The sequence below is a fragment of the Danio rerio genome, chromosome 9, assembly GCF_052040795.2.
Source record: "Danio rerio strain M-AB ecotype USA chromosome 9, GRCz13ab, whole genome shotgun sequence".
In the NCBI taxonomy this organism is placed as follows: Eukaryota; Metazoa; Chordata; class Actinopteri; order Cypriniformes; family Danionidae; genus Danio; species Danio rerio.
In genome coordinates, this window is record NC_141029.1 from 4,516,678 (window position 1) to 4,534,599 (window position 17,922).

The window sequence follows — 17,922 nt, forward strand, 5'->3', positions numbered from 1 at the left end:
CTCTCTCTCTCTGTGTGTGTGTGCGTGTGTGTGTGTGTGTTAAAGAGCCGCTGAGCTAACAGCTGACAGGCCGGGAACGCACACACACACTGTATTTCTGACGGCAGACACGTGAACTAGGAGAATGTTTTTCTCGTTTTTCTGACGCGCTTGACCCACATGTGACAGATTATAACGGCTTTAACAGACACATTTCTAAGTTGCGTGTCACAAAAACACTCTGTTATCCATTAAAAACGTTATTAAAACCCATTTTCAGAGCGCAAATTACCAGTTGTACACGCTGTGAACGGAAGTTTATGGCATTCTACCGGAAGACGCTGGTCGCTATGGCGCCCTCCATGCAGCAGCCATGAAAAAGGTCTATATTCACACACTGTTGTCACACAGATGTGCTTAAACCACTTATAAACCTGATTTTTGAATAATAGCTCCCCTCTATAATACATAATCTCTATAATGTGTGAGCGTCCAATTCAGTGTCTCACAGATATTTTTAACACTGGAAACAGATTTCCTCTTCTCAAACTGCTGACCCAACTCTCACCCCCCTCTCTCTCACACATATGGGTCTTGGCTGAGGACACTATCTTGTTTTTGGGTTTTGGACACCATCTGCTCCAGACATTACTGTGACAATCTCTCACACTCCATTGATTTAAAGTCACCATGAAACAGAGATTAAGATTGTCCTTTTTTCCTCTATCGTGATGCACATACAGTTGAAGTGAGAATTATTAGCCTCCCTGAATTATTAGCCCCCCTGTTTATTTTTTCCCCCAATTTTTCTCAGCACATTTCTAAACATAACAGTTTAATAACTCATTTATAATAAGATTCATTTTATCTTTGCCATGATGACAGTAAATAATATTTGACAAGATATTTTTCAAGACACTTTTACACAGCCTAAAGTGACATTTAAAGGCTTAACTAGGTTAACTAGGTAAACTAGGGAGGATAGGTTAACATATGCTGGAATAGTTGGCAGTTCATTCCACTGTGGAGACCTCTAAAACAGAGGCTAATCCAAAGGAAAATGAATGAATGAATGAATCTGAGGTCAAATTAATTTAGTACAGATATAGTCGTCAACATGTGAATCAATAACGTTTTTAAAAGTTGTCCTAGGACAAGAATGGGTTTTGTTGAGTATTTTAACATTGATGAAAGGTGATAATCCACTTCAAATGTTGACTATTTCACATTATTAATAAAAAACACTACTACATACAAATAAAAATAACAATTACATTTTAATTTCATGCCGAATTTGTACTAAAAAGTACTTGTATGACTTTTACTAAATTGTACTAAAACTTATAAAACTAAAAAACTAATAAAACTAGAACAGTCATATTTCAAATGATACATATTTTATTTATATTTATATTATAATTCCTTAAATTAGTTATTTATTTATTATTAGTTATATTAGCTTTTTTGTATTGTTCTAATATTAAAATGATCCAAAATAACCATTTACATTTTTCCCCTAATATGATTTTACACATCAAGCTTTGACTTTGCGTTTCATAATTTATAGTTCATTATTTAATCTAATTGTTTCTTTTGTCATTTTTTAAAGTCAGGCTAATCTTTTATTGACATTTGTCCCTGGTTATCCTAACACCTCTCTATCAGTCCACACATTGTTGGGGATTATTTTGCTGACCATTAGTTATCTTTCACTTAAACATTACTTTTGGTTAAAGTTATGATGAGGAGAGATGGGTGCTAAGGGTTTAAAGTACAGTCATACTGCCACCCAGTGGTGATGAGTTTGTTTCAAATAATATAGATTATTTCATTTTTTCTTCAGCTTAGTCGGTTATTTATCAGGGTTCGCCACAGCTATATGAACCACCAGTTATTCCGGCATATGTTTTACAAAGCAAATTCCACACAGAAATGCCAACTGGCCCAGCCGGGACTCGAACCAGTGACCTTCTTGCTGTGATGCAACAGTGCTAACCACTAAGCCAACCAAATAATGCAGTGTGTTTGTTTGTGTACTGTTTTAGCTATACTTGTTATGGCTCATATGTCCACTTATAATGAAAAAAATAGTCAAATTACCACTAAATAATTTTGAACTCTACATGTTACGTAGGTATCTGTGTAAAACATATGCTGGATAAGTTGGCGGTTCATTCTGCTGTGGTTAACCCTTGATGAATAAAGGGACTAAGCCAGAGGAAAATGCATGAATGAATGAATGAATGAATGAATGAATGAATGAATGAATTATACAAATGTCAAGTTAGGTTAACTTAAAATTTGAAGTACGTTCTGTAAAACCACCAAGTTCATTAAACTTAAAAAAGTACGTTGCGGGAGACCCCATTGCTCACTTAAACTGAGGGAAGGAGTTTACTCAATCAGATAGGTTTGATCAACTTAGTAGGGTTTTCACTGTAGTGACATATCAAAACAACACACTAGTGAAGACATTTCACTGCTCCTCACTAATTAAAAGGGCTTACAAATCGTCGAGAACTCTTATTAGTATCTCATGATTGGCATTTGTTACTGTTTTGAGTTAAGGGGTAGGTTAAATGCAGAAACACTATCATTAACCTGATATAAAAACAACTCAAGTCTGTAACATCCTCACTAAGATGTGTGTAAATGAAATGCGTGTGTGATATGCAGGTATTGAGTTGACCGGAGAGAAGGAGGTGGATCTGGCAACACAAGTTCAGGAGCTGCTGGAGTTCCTTCATGAGAAACAGCACGAGTTGGACATGAGCGCCGAACACACACAGAAGCGCCTGGAGCAGTGTGTGCAGCTCCGCCACCTGCAGGCTGAGGTTAAACAGGTAAAAACACACTGCATTTAGACATGAAATCGATATCACACACATAGGGCCCTATCATACACCTGGTGCAATGTGGCGCAATGTGGCGCAATAGTCTTTTGCTAGTTTTGAGGCGTTGTGATACGCTGTTTAAATAGCAAATGCATTAGCGCTCATTTGTGCGTCCAAAGGCGTTCTGGTGTAAAAAGGAAGGCGTTCTGAGGCGCATTGCTGGCGCGTTGCTATTTCAAGAAACTATAATGGATTTTTCATTAGACCAAAACAAACCCGGTCTAAACTCCGGCGCAGAGTTGCGCCTCGCTTACACACTGCTTAATACACACAAGAGAGCAATTGGCAAATATCTTTACATATTAAAAAAAAATAATATTAAGGATATATATATAGGATATAATAAGAATAGATATAGGATATAAATATAAAGGATTAAAATATTACAAAACATATTATTTTCTAGCCTACATAAATATGAAAAATCACTGCTTTTATGTCTTCTTCATCTCGGGAGGCTTTTTCAGTTCATTCATAACAATTTGCTTTTGTATAATGTTATCATTATTAGCAGTATTATTTATTATATCCATATTTATATTTGTTTTATTAAAAACAAGCTTAGATTTGCCCACCTGTCAGGTTTTAGACCATATGGGGCACAGCATGTGTTTTAGGATATAACTCAGGTTTTTGAGCACGCTTCGTTATTGTTGTTCATTTATTCGTTTGCTGGAAATTAGAACTGAATTTAGAAATGTCTATTCGTAAAGGTTTCCCTGTCCAAGAGCGAAAGTGAAAGTAGATCCATTATCTCTCATTCTCACGCAGTAGATGCTCTGTTTAACAGTTTTCTGTTAAAAAAACTGTTAACTGTTTGCTTGTGAAATGCTCATTTTTTTCCACTTAGACTTACTTTACGTCCTGTAAATAGCGAATGTGCTCTTGGTGCGACGCAGCTGGCTCTTAAAGGGAATGGGAGATGAGACTCTAATTGGTTTATTCTCAAAACACACCTATAACTCATTAAGAAAATAAACTCAACCCTTTTAAACCATGCATCACGGCGCAAAGCAGATTTTCCCGTCCGTAAATTAGCAAAAATGCGTTCTGACACGCCCTGAAAGCTTTTGCGCCCTGCGTTTTGCGCTCTGCACATGGACCGTCAAAATAGAGCCCTCAGTGTGCAGTGTACTACTGCAGACTTTTTTGTTGCTTCTGTTTGTGTATGTACACTCAGAAAAATGATTTCAAAAACTTTTGGGAACAACCTACCTGTTTAATCCACTTAAACTTGTAAAAACAAAAAAAGTTAACTTAATTCCTTTATGTTGTGCCAGCAACAATGGATTGTGTGGAACCCAGCATTTTTACAGTGTATAGTTAGAGTAAATCGTCTAACTTTAACAGTTAACTTGAATTACTTTCTGGCTCTTTATACTTTGCTGTGTCTGGTAAAGATCAGGTATATTTCCATTTTAGAGGGTCTCACTCACCCCACATACACTCAAAAAAGCATGTTGTGTTCAAACTAATTATATAAAATAAAATAAATAAATAAATAAAAAATATAAATTGACCAATATATAGTTGAAGAATGATTAGCCCTTATGTAATTTCTTTTTCTTTTTTTCAAATATTTCCCAAATTATGTTGAGCAGAGCAAGGAACTTTTCACAGTATTTCCTATAATATTATTTGGTCCCACTTTATATTAAGTGTCCTTAACTACTATGTACTTACATCAAAAAATAAATACAATGTACTTACTGTGTTTATAATGTATTTGAGAACACTTGTGGTGCTTTTGAGTTGGGATAGAGGTTGGTTTATGGACAGGTTTGGTGGTGTGGATAGGTTTAGGGGTGGGTTTAGGTGTAAGGGATGGTCAATAGTGTATTTACAAATGTAATTACAAAAGTTAATTACAGATGTAATTACATACATGTATTTAATCAAGCATAAGTACACCTTAAATACATGTATTTACACAATAAGTACATTGTAACAAACTATTAGTTTCTTTGTAAGTACATATTAGTTAAGGCCATTTAATATAAAGTGGGACCTATTTTTTTCTTCTGGAGAAAGTCTTATTTGTTTTATATCAGCTAGAATAAAAGCAGTTTAAAATTTTTTTAAACAATTTTAAGGTCCTAATTACTCTAGCTTACCTAATCATCCTAGTTAACCCTTTAAATGTCACTTTAAGCTGAATAGTAGTGTCTTGAAAATGTCTAGTCAAATGTACTGTCACAAATAAAATAAGTCAGTTATTAGAAATGAGTTATAAAACTATCATGTTTAGAAATGTGCTGAACAAATCTTCTTTCCATTAAACAGAAATTGGGGGAAATGTAAGGTACAGGGGGGCTAATAACTCTGACTTCAACTGTATGTAAAATAATATATATTTGCTGCTTTAGTTTACTCTTCTGAAACAAGAGTGTTTTCTTTCTCCCGAAATCACAGTCTCAAGCTGACGCAGAGTCTCATGTGGCGCTCGCTGCTAGATCCTGTGATTGATAATCAATATGGCCTGCTGTGATGGCTGATTTACTGTCTCTCTGAGCTAATCTAACTCAGAGCGTAAGTGAGGGCCAAAGTGCTGTCGCCAGTGACAGCCTTAAAGTGTCTGCAGCTACATGAGCACTAATAGAGAGAAATGCAACTAATAAAGAGACATGAATTCAGCCTATTCTGCTCAGGATATCTCTTAACACCTGGGTGTCATTTGTACAGCTATATCCATTGCATATTAAGCAAGTGAGTCCTGCATTTAACTGCAAATATCAGAATTCATCTGAGCTGTCACTGTCAAAATTATTAGCTCTTTTGCGGTAATTTACAATCAGAACAAGATCATTTTCACTGTATTTATCGTAACGGTTTTTACTTCTACACTGTAGCAAATGCTGGGTTCCATACAATCAATTTGTGTTGGGACAAGGTGAAGGGAAGTTATTAATGAACATAAATATTGTCACGGTCGGGGGAGGGGAAAAGGGGACTCAATTGCAACAAATAAGGGTTTTATTAATGATAAAGTACAAATAAAACCAAAAGGTAAAACAAACTATCCCGAGGGGGGAAAAAACATAACTATAAGACAAACAGACAAACTTGGCTGGGCTGGCAAGACACGACTGGAACAGGAACACAGAGGGAGTATCGACGACAAACTGGCACAGGACTGAAAACATGAGGGGATTTTAAAGCAAAAGTAAATTGACACAAACAGGTGAACATGACAAACTAATAATGAGTTAACAAGGAGGGTGGGACTAGACCATACACGGGAGAGCGTGCGACACAGAGAGACAACACAAGCCATGCGCTCACATAAAACAGGACAAGAACATGCAGCCAATGAGAGAACTCATTAACCGCATGTTCATGACGAGACAAGCACAACACTGAAGCACACGACAAAAGCACGTGACCACAATGTAAACACAGAGCCACGTGCTTTGACAGACGCATAACACGAGCACACGATGAATGAAAACACTCACCGTGCGCTCACACACGCAGCGTGCATGCTTCATCCCAGCGCCGACCGAAACCGAAACCAACAAGACTGAGACGCGGGGAATGAAACACAACGCTGCAGACAAACGAAAACACAAACACGAGTACAAGAGTGCGCGCGCGTCTGAGGGACGCAGACACGGAGACACACACAATGACAGAAACAAGTGCTCGACCCAAGAAAACTTGAGCAGTGCACAACAGGACAGGATTAGACATGACTAGTGTCTGGATTCTGCCACCAAAACAAGAATTTACCTGACAGAGTGGCAGAACCCTGACAAATATGTGCAAAATCACCTACTTTGGTCATCATTTTAGATATGGCACAAGAGAATCAATCATATTAGAATCAATCCCAATACTAGCTCTAAAGTGAGGTTTGTGAAGTAGCAGCAGTTTCTGTTGTTCAGCTTGACGTCAGCTTCAGATGTGAATGAATGGTGGAAGAAAGTAGTTCCTCGTACATAAGGATTTTGGAAACTCTCTGTGTTTGATTTTCTTTTTTATATATACGATAGTGATGTGCGGATCAATACTAAAATATCGATATCTCCGATACCAGGTTTTTAGAATCGATTACCTTATCAAAATATTGATATTTCAATAATTTGGAGCAAATATGTATTTTATTGGAAATAGAAATACAGCGGAAAGCAACCACAATTACCCTAGTTTCTCTGAATAATGCCAACTTTAGTTGGACTACTTGTTCTTCCGCCTGCAAAGTCATATGCGTAATATGGCACTGTACAACTGCAGCGCACCCTAGCTAGCCACTCAGTCCGCTGGCCTGGCACATGCGAAGTTATGAGCTACTTCACTTCCATAAACTCAAACGATGCGGTTCGTGAGACGTTTAACAAAACAGTGAGCTACTGTGGTAATACTACAAACCTAACCAAACATCGACATATAAATCACAAAACAGAATATGACAACGTCATGACTAGGCGGTCAGACGAGGAGGAAAGGAGAGGTACAGGTGCTGCTAGGGCGAGACAGACATCGCTTTCAGAGTCCTTAGGTGCAGCAGGCAGGCACCATCCAGGTACAAAGGGAGAAAATGTGGCGATGTGGATGTATTAGGAGTCTTAGGTTATTTGTGACAATGATAAAACAACAAAAAAAGGGTCAAAACACTTTCATGAGAACCGGATTAACATGTCAGTAAATGTAGAAGTGTGAATATGTTTTTTTAAGATGTTCAGGCAGGCGTTTTAAGATATACATGCTCAGATGCTGTCAAAAAATATGTAAGTTGGCTTTTTTTTGCATGATAATTCTCCATCAATAAACGATAAACAAGAATAGCCCGTAACATGGCTCGTATTCATTATAAAGTGACACTTTTAAGTTCACTACTTGTTACTTTAATTTCCCAAACAGTCATTTTTGGGCAGTATCAGATCGGTATCGCTGATACTCGCCTTTATTTTACCTGGTATCGGATCGGGTAGAGAATATGTGGTATTGTACATCACTAATACACGATTATGCTGTCAAACTGTTATATAAACATAATATCACACGAGTAGCAGTGTGATATGGCTGTATATAGGCACTGATGGGACACTAAGGCACTCGGTCTGGTGCCTCAAGCCAACGCACGCCTCCCACCAGGGCTGATATACAGTCATATCGCAGTGCTATTAATGTGATATTGCTCATATTTAATTAGTGTAGTGCCAAAAGCAGGCCCGGATTGGCTAATCGGGATCACCGGGAGAATTCCCGGTGGGCCAGTCCATTTTTTGGCCGCGAGGGCCGGTGTCCCTAGCTGCTTGCACTCTCAGCAGTTACACTTTTTTCATTTATTTATTTATTTGACCATAACCTCACTATTTTTATTCATTATTTTGCCGTAGCCCCGCTCTTTTTATTTATTTTCTCGCAGCCCCATGAGCAAAATGAAGCTCGCAGGTTAATGATGATGTGACCAAGTTATCACTCCACCCCAAACATCGGTAACTTAGTGAATATTAATTAATATTAATGAATATTACACCTGCTCAATGAAAATCAGATGATTCACTACATTATATACAATTATATATACATTATATATACATTATACATAATTATAACCAACCCTTTTATTGATTTATTGGAAATATAGCTACTATATATCCTCAACCTCTTTTATCTAAGTCTGAACGAAAATTCTTTTATTTTAAAAAATGACCGTATTCTCTTGGTTACATCTTGGTCACTTGAGCGCCCAAATTTAACCCACAAGCAGCAAAATGAGTAAGAAACAGACGTCTTTGGAAAGTTTCTTTGCTAAGGGGAAAAGGCCCGGTGAAGGACCCACAAACTGCCAAGGAATAGATTCGTAGATAAACATGAAACAAGTAAAAGACAAGTAAATGATGACAGAATTGTCATTTTTTGGTGAACTGTCCCTTTAAGTATATTGTTTACTTTTTTTGTCCTAGGTTCTTTTTTCAGATGGCGTTCAGAATAAGATGTTGTGTTACAGTGCTAACGTTGCTTTTGTTGCGTTATGCGTTGTTTAGGTTCTGGGGTGGATTCGTAATGGTGAATCTATGTTGGATGCCAGTATGGTGAATGCAAGTTCACTGTCAGAGGCCGAACAACTACAGAGAGAACATGAACAGTTCCAGCTGGCCATAGAGGTAAACACACATACACACACACACACACAGAGGCTCTTTCACTGTCTTTGCACAAAATTGTACGTATATAGCAGGCATCTATAAAAACAGTGTGTAGTCCTGTAGACCTTTACATGGATGAATCACTTTCTCTTCTCTTTTTAATAAATAATATACACATGTTTCTCACTGGCAAAAATAAAACAGCTCAAAACATGATTGAAATAAATTGCTCAGGCAATGTTGGCTGTAGACAAAATTTATGTTGGAAGCATGAAACATGCGAGCATAACTTTATCAAGAAAAGAAATCAACCTTCAAGAGGTTTTTATTTGCACTAAAGGGCACCTATGATGTAAATCATCTTTTGTAAGGTGTTTGGACAGATGTGTGTGATGGTATAGTGTGATACTATAGTCATATTGGAGTGATATAAAGACAATAAGTCTCTCTTTTTTTAATTTCCTGACATTAAAATGTGATTTCCCAGTGATTTTGAGGCCCACCGCAATAAGACATAGGAGTGTGGTTTTTCCCTGCCCACTGAATGATTGACAGGTGTATAATAACATGTATACACATGTCCACAGAACATTCTTTTTGCAAATAAACTGAGATTATAAGTTTTATAAGTTGAAAATATTTTTAAAACTGAGCATGTTTGTAATAAAGACAGTAAAATTGCTATGTAATTCTTAATCACTATAGTAACCACATCTGCATTGTGTCAGTTAACGCTCATACGTGTGTGTGTGTGTGTGTGGTGTGCGTGCATGTGTGTGTGTGTGTGTGTGTGTGTGCGCATTTGTGTGTGACTCAAATTAGACCACAAATACATGAAAGAAACTTACTGGGTATTTTTGACTAATGAGCTGTATTTCTGCTTCCTCTGTGTCTGTATCTGTCACCGACTGCTGTTTATATGACATAACACAGGAAAAACAGACACGCACGTTGGAACAGTGGGCAGGGAGAAGCAACTCATTTGCATTTAAACCCACAGGCTTCAAAAACAGCTACACTGAATTCAGACACCAAAATGGGCATATTCTAGAGGTTGTAATAAATGATCTGATGGGTCTTTATGGCTGAAACTTTACAGAAACGTTCTGGAGACACCAAAGTCCTTGTAAAAGGGGTAAAATAGGTTCCCTTTAACTGTAAAAAAAATCACATTTTGTAGTCATACTTTTTGTAGTTCTGGAATATTCATCAGTTTTTAGACAAAAATAAATATAGAATTGGGATTTGAACTGATATAAATTAAATGTTAAGTTTCCTTGTTAAAATAACAAATGACTTAATGCTGACTGCTGAAATAAATTTGAAAAATAAAACAAAATAATTGCACCTGTTTTGTTTTTCACAGAAAAATGCTTCAGAATTACATTGCAATTAGCTATAACTTGCTCAGGGAGTGTTGAGTGTATATATAAAAAAGCATTAAAAAAATCCAAGTATAACTTGCTTTTAAGAGGTTTTGTTTGTGTTAACTGTAGAAAACACCACATTTTATAGTCATTTTACTGTAATTTTTGAAAAAAAAAGATATATTCGTTCATTCATTCATTTTCTTGTCGGCTTAGTCCCTTTATTAATCTAGGGTCGCCACAGCAAGAAGGTTAAATTGTCCGTAGTGTATGAGTGTGTGATGATGGGTTGCGGCTGGAAGGGCACCCGCTGTGTAAAAACTTGCTGGATAAGTTGGCGGTTCATTCCGCTGTGGCGACCCCGGATTAATAAAGGGACTAAGCATGAATGGAAGTCAACGATTGCTGGTTTCTAACATTTTGCTAATACAGAAGAAAGAAACTTAAAGGTTTGCAACAAGTGAAGGCTTAAGTAGAATGTTCTGCTTTTGCTTAACTATCCTTACAAGAATAAAGACAAAGATCACTCTCATCACAGATTTGGCATTAAAATGTTTTTCAGATTTTTTTTTCATCACAGAAAAGTTTCTGAAACACTTTCTGCTACTCGTCTGAATCCCTCTGAACAGTAGTCATCAAATTTATTACAGGATTTGGCATCAATCTCTGTTTCCTGCTCTGAACGAGGTTCTACCTGCTGGACTCTTCTCGTAAATGTCCACAGTTATTAAAGTTAGATTTATTTCCCCTTTTCCATGATAATGCCAGAAGACAGAAAACAGGCCTGAGTCTGAGTGTAGACAACCTAAAGCTGTCAGCACTCTGGCGCTGAAAGACATCCCATGAAATGTTCTCATATTGATATTTTATTTATTAATTGCTAATAAAATAATGTTTTGCATCTTAGTTATATCGCAAAAAATATTGGTATCGCAAGTCTCCATGAACCAGAGGCTGTGACCATTTTGTTTTCATATTCTGATGCAGTTCCTAGAAAAATTAAATACTGAATGAAAAAACAGTGGGCGTGGTTTGTTTTGTTCTACTGCGAGCTGATTGGATGTAGCAAAGTGAATATTTCATTATGAATGACCGGAGAAAGGGTTTGGGAGGAGTTATTACAACCTAACAGACTTCTCCTGCTCACCATTTCTGCTTGTTGTCAAAACTGATAGTTGGAGGGGCGTGGTTAAGTATGGTAGCCACGCCCATTACCTCAGACAAACTTAATCTGAGAATTTAACTGAAAGCAAACAGGAAGTGCATTTTCAGATTTCAATTAAATATTAGAAGGGCAAAAAAATGTTGTTAATGACATGCACAAATGAATTGTTCACCACAAAATTAGCGAACAAAATCAATATGGTTAGTATTGATTTCACGCGCACTTTAAGGTATTTAATTTTCCGTTCTTCTTCTTTTCTCTTTCTGCAGTCTTTGTTCCACGCTAACTCTCTCCAGAAAACCCATCAGAGTGCACTACAGGTCCAGCAGAAGGCAGAAATCATGTTACAGGCTGGACACTTTGACCCCGAGGCCATCCGCAGCTGTGCAGAGAAGGTGGCCGTGCACTGGCAGCAGCTCATGCTCAAGATGGAGGACAGACTCAAACTGGTTAATGCCTCGGTGGCCTTCTACAAGACGTCAGAACAGGTGCTGGGAAACACAATATCACTTAACCCCCTTGGGTTGTGCACCACATACCCGTGATTGATGCAGCTTATTAAAACGAACAAAAAAATAGCCTATCAAGTGTCCCAAAAATAGTCTCACACTATTCTAATTGAAAAGAGGTGTGTGTGTGTTGATTGTGTAATGTGGTTCCATTTTTAAAACATGAATTATTATAATATAAAAAAGCATCAAAAGATCATTCAAGAGTACTCAGTGGTGTACTCCTGTGTTATTCAATCCCAGTCATTCCTAAAACTTCCCCAACCCTCATCACCCACCCCACCGTTCATTCCAACCCAGGCTCATTCTGAAAACGTAGTCGCGTGGACATTTCTGGAGACAGCGAAATACGTCCCTTGAGGTACGCATTTTTGCAGTTTTTTGTTTTCGTGAATCCTCGAGAGGCCACTGTGTGCGCTTTTTCGCATCTCGAACATCTCTCGCGAGTGCCGGCGCTGTTCTCATGTAAACCTACCAGAGGCCGTTGTCGGCCAACCGTTTGTCTGACTGACTGAATGATTGACTGGGCGACCGGCCAATCGACTGACCCACTCTCCTCCTTCCCTTAACCCAAACAATTTTACAGATTGGCCTGCCCACCCACTTACTTCCCTAAACGCAACCGACGGTTTGCACAAGCCGTCCAGAAACAGAAAAGCCCTCGCCTGATTTTTACCACGTTTTCGGATTTTCACCGCATTCTCAACCCTGTTTATTCATTTTATTTTTGGATTCTGTTTTTGTCTTACCTGGTTTCTGGAACAAGATAATTGGACAAACTGGTAGTGGCGGGAAAGCCCTCCACATGGAGGTAAGCGGCCAGCCGGCAAGCACTGAAAGAAACGGCGTCACACCGCCCCGCAGTGTTCACTTAAAAAAATTAATTGTATCTCCGGCTACATAAGTCTCCAGAAACTTCCACAAGACTATGTTTTCAGAATGAGCCTGTGCTGGTTTATTCATATGTTTCTCTTTTTACATGAGAAGTTTGTTCTAATTTAACAACAAGTGCCCTAAAAAGTCAACTCGCCCATTATTTCAGTTTGAACCAATTGACTTAAACCATTTTTAAAGTAACTACAGGTGACACAAGCTTTAGCTAGGAAAATTATCAATAATCTTTTTTAAAAAAATTAACAAAATGCTAATGGTCTAATCTGATGTAATTCATTATGCTAAGCTAAGCTAAAAGTGATCCCACCAGAAAAATAAATCAGCTGAATGGATTCAAAAATGGTTCAATTAAAAGGTTCTTTATGCTAAGCTAAGCTAAAAGTGATCCTACCAGAAAAATAAATCAGCTGAATGGATTCAAAAATGGTTCAATTAAAAGGTTCTTTATGCTAAGCTAAGCTAAAAGTGATCCTACCAGAAAAATAAATCAGCTGAATGGATTCAAAAATGGTTCAAGTAAACGGTTTACCTCTAGTAGACTTGTAAAATAAGACTATTTCTAAAACAAACAATTGAGTTCTTCTTAAAGGGTATAGAAGGCAATTTTGGATCCAGCCCCTGTGCCATGCCTAATGTTCTGTGAATGGTTTGTTTGCAGGTGTGTAGTGTCCTGGAGAGTCTGGAGCAGGAGTACCGCAGAGATGAAGACTGGTGTGGAGCTCATGATAAACTAGGATCTTCATCAGAGACTGATCACGTTCTGCCTCTCATCAGCAAACACCTGGAGCAGAAAGAAGCTTTTCTCAAGGTCACTATTCAGGGTTCTTACGGTTGCTGGAAATCCTTGAAAATGCTTGAATTTTAATCTAGTAATCACCTATTGGTAAACATGTGGTAGTGCCATTGGTAAACATGTGTTACTGTCGGGCTAAACATGCCATATTTTTTCCCCTTATGCTGTGTTCACACCAGACACGGAACGCGCATAAAAATCCCACTATTCGCACGTAAATAGCCGCGTGAACATTTGAGTTTACTCGCTTCATTCGCGCGTCGACCCCCGCTTCATTCCCCCGTCAAATCCGCTTTAATCGCGTGTCAAATTCACTTCAAAACAGACGCGGATTCGTGTGATGGGCAGGGCTTCTGTCTGCCCGGTGACTCTAGCTTCATAGCTAAATGGCTAACATGGATTTTATTAAGAAAATAACAGTGTTAATGTGCTTTATGGAGACTGAAAAACAGCGTCGAAATTTTTAGGGTCCTGTCTGAGTCCACTGCATCCTTTCAGAGGTGCATCCAGCTCTGTGAACTCATAAATTCCTCCAGAAACTGAACCTGGATGACGGAGGCTTTCAGCGGTGCTTCTGACTGAGCCAAGCCCAGTTTGATGACTTGTTGTCGGTGTTGCCTGGAGGATTTCCCCCCGGACACCATTAACAAGTTCTACCTCACAATCACGCCCACACAAGAGCAAGCTTCTGATTGGTTAACGCGGCGCGAATGTCCGCTAAAGTTCAGATTTTCGAACTCGAGAGATTCGCGCAAAATGCTTGTTAAGAGCGTCAAACGCTCAATTCGCCTTGCGTTTATCGCGCTATAAGCACTGCGCCATTCGCGCAATTTGCGTCATTCGCACCGCGCCATTTGCACGTATCGCACCGCAGGATGTCTATTCGCGCGTTTGCATTGACTTAACATGTAAATCACTCGCGCTTGACGCGCGTGCCGCGTCTGGTGTGAACGCAGCATTAGAATACTAACCTTTACTGTACTACAAAATACAATAGTAAATAGCAAGGGATATAATATAATTTCAAATAATGTATATGTATGTAAAATATGGACTCGGAAAGGTCTTAAGAAATGCTTCAATTTGACTTTTTGGCTCAAATTGTCAGTCAGTATATCAAACATATGAAAACTAAATTCCGTCATTTTCAGGCATGCACTCTGGCCAGGCGCAATGCTGAGGTTTTTCTGAAATACATCCACCGGAACAATGTCAGCTCTCAGGGATCATCTAGCAACACTCGTGGCCCTGAGCAACAGGTCAAAGGTCAGATCCTGCACTCTCTATAGTCTGTTCTAACATATGTGTGTCCATCTTTCCCAGTTTTCCTCTCACAAAACATTCTTCATCGATGCGGTCACTCATTTATTCATGTTAAGCATCTGTCGTGTGTGTTTGTGTGTTGTGTGGTGTTTGTGCAGCCATCCTGAATGAACTGCTGCAGAGGGAAAACAGAGTTTTGCATTTCTGGACCATGAAGAAGCGGCGTTTGGATCAGTGTCAGCAGTATGTGGTGTTTGAACGCAATGCCAAACAGGTGAAAACACTGAATTCTATTGGCTCAGGTAGAATTGTGGAAAAATGGCTTGTCAATCTGTCCAATGTAAACGCTGATGCCTTTCGCAGATTGTGTGTATTTTTATGCCTGTGTTGTATATTTTTGAAATATATTTGACCACATCTGTTATGCAACATAGTGCATGTAGTTATCTTTCTCAGTGCTTCTCGAGCATTAGATTATCATAGTTTAACATTTACTAATGCATTAATGAAATCAAAAGTTGTGCTTGTTTGCATTAGTTAATGATCACACCGGTGTGATTAGAATGTTCAGAATGTATATCATCAACTGGAAAATTCAAATAAGATATTCTGCATGTTTTCAAACAAATAACCTTTATTTTAGGTTTTAGACATTCAAATAAATACTAGCAAAACATTTTTGGTTTTTAAAATACATGTTGATGTCTATGGAGAAGGTAGTAATGATTTTTTTATTCTTTTGTTTATTCACCTAAGATACACAGTGTTTGTTATTAGAACGGTTACTCTATTCAGGGGCGTCATTAGACCCCATTTACTGAGGCTTGTGCCCTAGTAAAAATCGCCAGTGCCCCAGTTAATGCTTTGAGATATGATTCACTTTATATGCAAGTGTATTTATTAAGTGTATTATTTATTATTTATTAATTACTCTATGTGCAACTGAACCAACGCTGATGAAAGCAATCAAAAAGCAAACTGAGCATGTGCGCAAAAAAACAATACCCGCGCGCCTCACGCACGCTCCTGCTTGATGCTGACGCGTGAGTCTTGCAAGTCAACAAAACAGTTTAAATAATATGATGGTTATATTATTTATAATAAGCATGGCTCCTAATATTTATTTTTGTATGAAGCATAAAGAAGGGAAGATGAGTCAAGGAGGTTAAACTTAATAAATCTATTTCTTGGCCTTAAGTCGGGTAAGACCACACACAACAGATAAATCTATAAAACATCTTTTTTTGTATTCTGTAGAACTGTCTAGAGAATTTCATTCTAACAAAATTAATATTCATGCAAAAGATATATTAATTTATCGTCTTTAGATTGTTTTCTAGTTACATTGATTTCTGTTATTTATTTAGAATAATAATTGTATAATAACAATAATACTGTTATTTATTTATAATTATACTTACTTTTTTTCTTAAAAAAACATATATAACATATATATATATATATATATATATATATATATATATATATATTTTTTTTTTGTTTGTTTGTTTTGTTATTTATTTACTTATTTTCTTTTTTATTTATTTATTTATTTATTTTTTTTTTGTGAAGGAGCTGTGCCCCAGTAGATTTATGTCTAGCAATGCCCCAGACTCTATTACTCTACCAGTTAAACAGCCGCATTCATGTATTTTGGAAGAAAATGATGAATAAACATATTGTAAATTCAGCACATCTGATAGCTCAGCATAACTGAGTACCGGCCATTTTGAAAATGAATAGTTTCATCCATTTCTCGGTGAATATAGGCAATGTATTTTGGTGCATTTAAACAAAACAGATTTATTAAACAGATATATTTATTAAAATAACATTTTAGTCTTCGAACTTATTCAGAAATTGAAAGATAGGACAATTAAATTCAAGCAAAATATTGCAAAAAAAAATTACATTTTATTATTTATTATTTATTTATTTATTACAAAATTTATTTATTTATTTTTGCTTCTCTTGATTTTTCCTCATTTTTTTAAATTTGTATTTAATATTTTTCAGTAACATATAAATTTGGGTGTACTCATTTTGGACTGTTATCGTGAGTTATTTTGTTAGATTAGCTCCAGATTTGGCTTCAGTACTGACTAACCTAATGTATATGCACAAATATAATATTGTATAGCTTCCTATTAAAAATATGAATGGTTCATTGTTCGATCATGTTTGTAAATGCGTTAACTAATATTAACTAATGGAAACTTATTGTAAAGTGTTCCCAATTAAAATAGTTCAGCTTGTGGAAGATTGTTATAATTTGGTTTAATTGTTCACTTTTTTTCTAATTAGCATATCAAATGTACTGTACTAGTGAGTGGTATTCAGTCACCTGAAAATGTATTACATATATTTATTATTTTTTTAGATTATATAAAAATAAATACTGTGACAAATGATGTCTTGGTGTTTTGGATGATTTGATTTGAGCCTGTCCATCTCTGTCTTAGGCATTAGAGTGGATTGAGGAGGCAGGAGAGGTCTATCTGGCCACTCACACCTGCATCGGAGACTCTATGGAGAAAACTCAGGGACTCCTCAAAGAATACGAAGAATTCTGCATCTCCGCAAAGGTACAGAGACACAAATCCGTCCTATCACCCTCTTTCTTGTTGTGCAGGGGTTTCAAATTAAATTCTACCGAGGGCCACTTCAGCACAAAAAAATCTGTCAAATGTATGATAAAATGGTATTTTACTGTTAAAAATCTGGTACAAACCGTAAAATAAATTCTGCAAGGAACATGTCATGTGAGGAATTCTAGAAAAGTCAGCTGACTGTGATTCACTGTAAAGAAACCTGCTGTAAACCAAGTTACGTATTTTTTCTGTAAAATTTTAACAGTTTATTATTATTATTATTATTTATTTTAAACATGTATATGTTAACAGTAAGACTGCATTAATGTTACTGCTCCTTAACATACTGTTAAATTATTGTATCTCTAATTTTAT

General features: G+C 37.1%; 1 protein-coding gene across 9 annotated transcripts in view; it reads left to right on the forward strand.

The window, feature by feature from the left end:
• The window catches only part of kalrna (kalirin RhoGEF kinase a), a 273,541-nt gene that overhangs the window by 148,656 nt on the left and 106,963 nt on the right, over window positions 1-17,922 (forward strand). For all 9 annotated transcript variants that reach the window (XR_015499039.1, XR_015499040.1, XR_015499041.1 and 6 more), the window contains exons 15-21: window positions 2,656-2,822; window positions 8,864-8,983; window positions 11,767-11,985; window positions 13,559-13,708; window positions 14,845-14,959; window positions 15,115-15,230; window positions 17,419-17,541. Coding sequence is in view for 6 of the 9 variants with exons in the window: in XM_087267317.1 (XP_087123443.1) it covers window positions 2,656-2,822; window positions 8,864-8,983; window positions 11,767-11,985; window positions 13,559-13,708; window positions 14,845-14,959; window positions 15,115-15,230; window positions 17,419-17,541 (1,010 nt within the window). In the remaining 3 variants the exon portion in view is untranslated. The remainder of the gene's footprint in view (window positions 1-2,655; window positions 2,823-8,863; window positions 8,984-11,766; window positions 11,986-13,558; window positions 13,709-14,844; window positions 14,960-15,114; window positions 15,231-17,418; window positions 17,542-17,922) is intronic.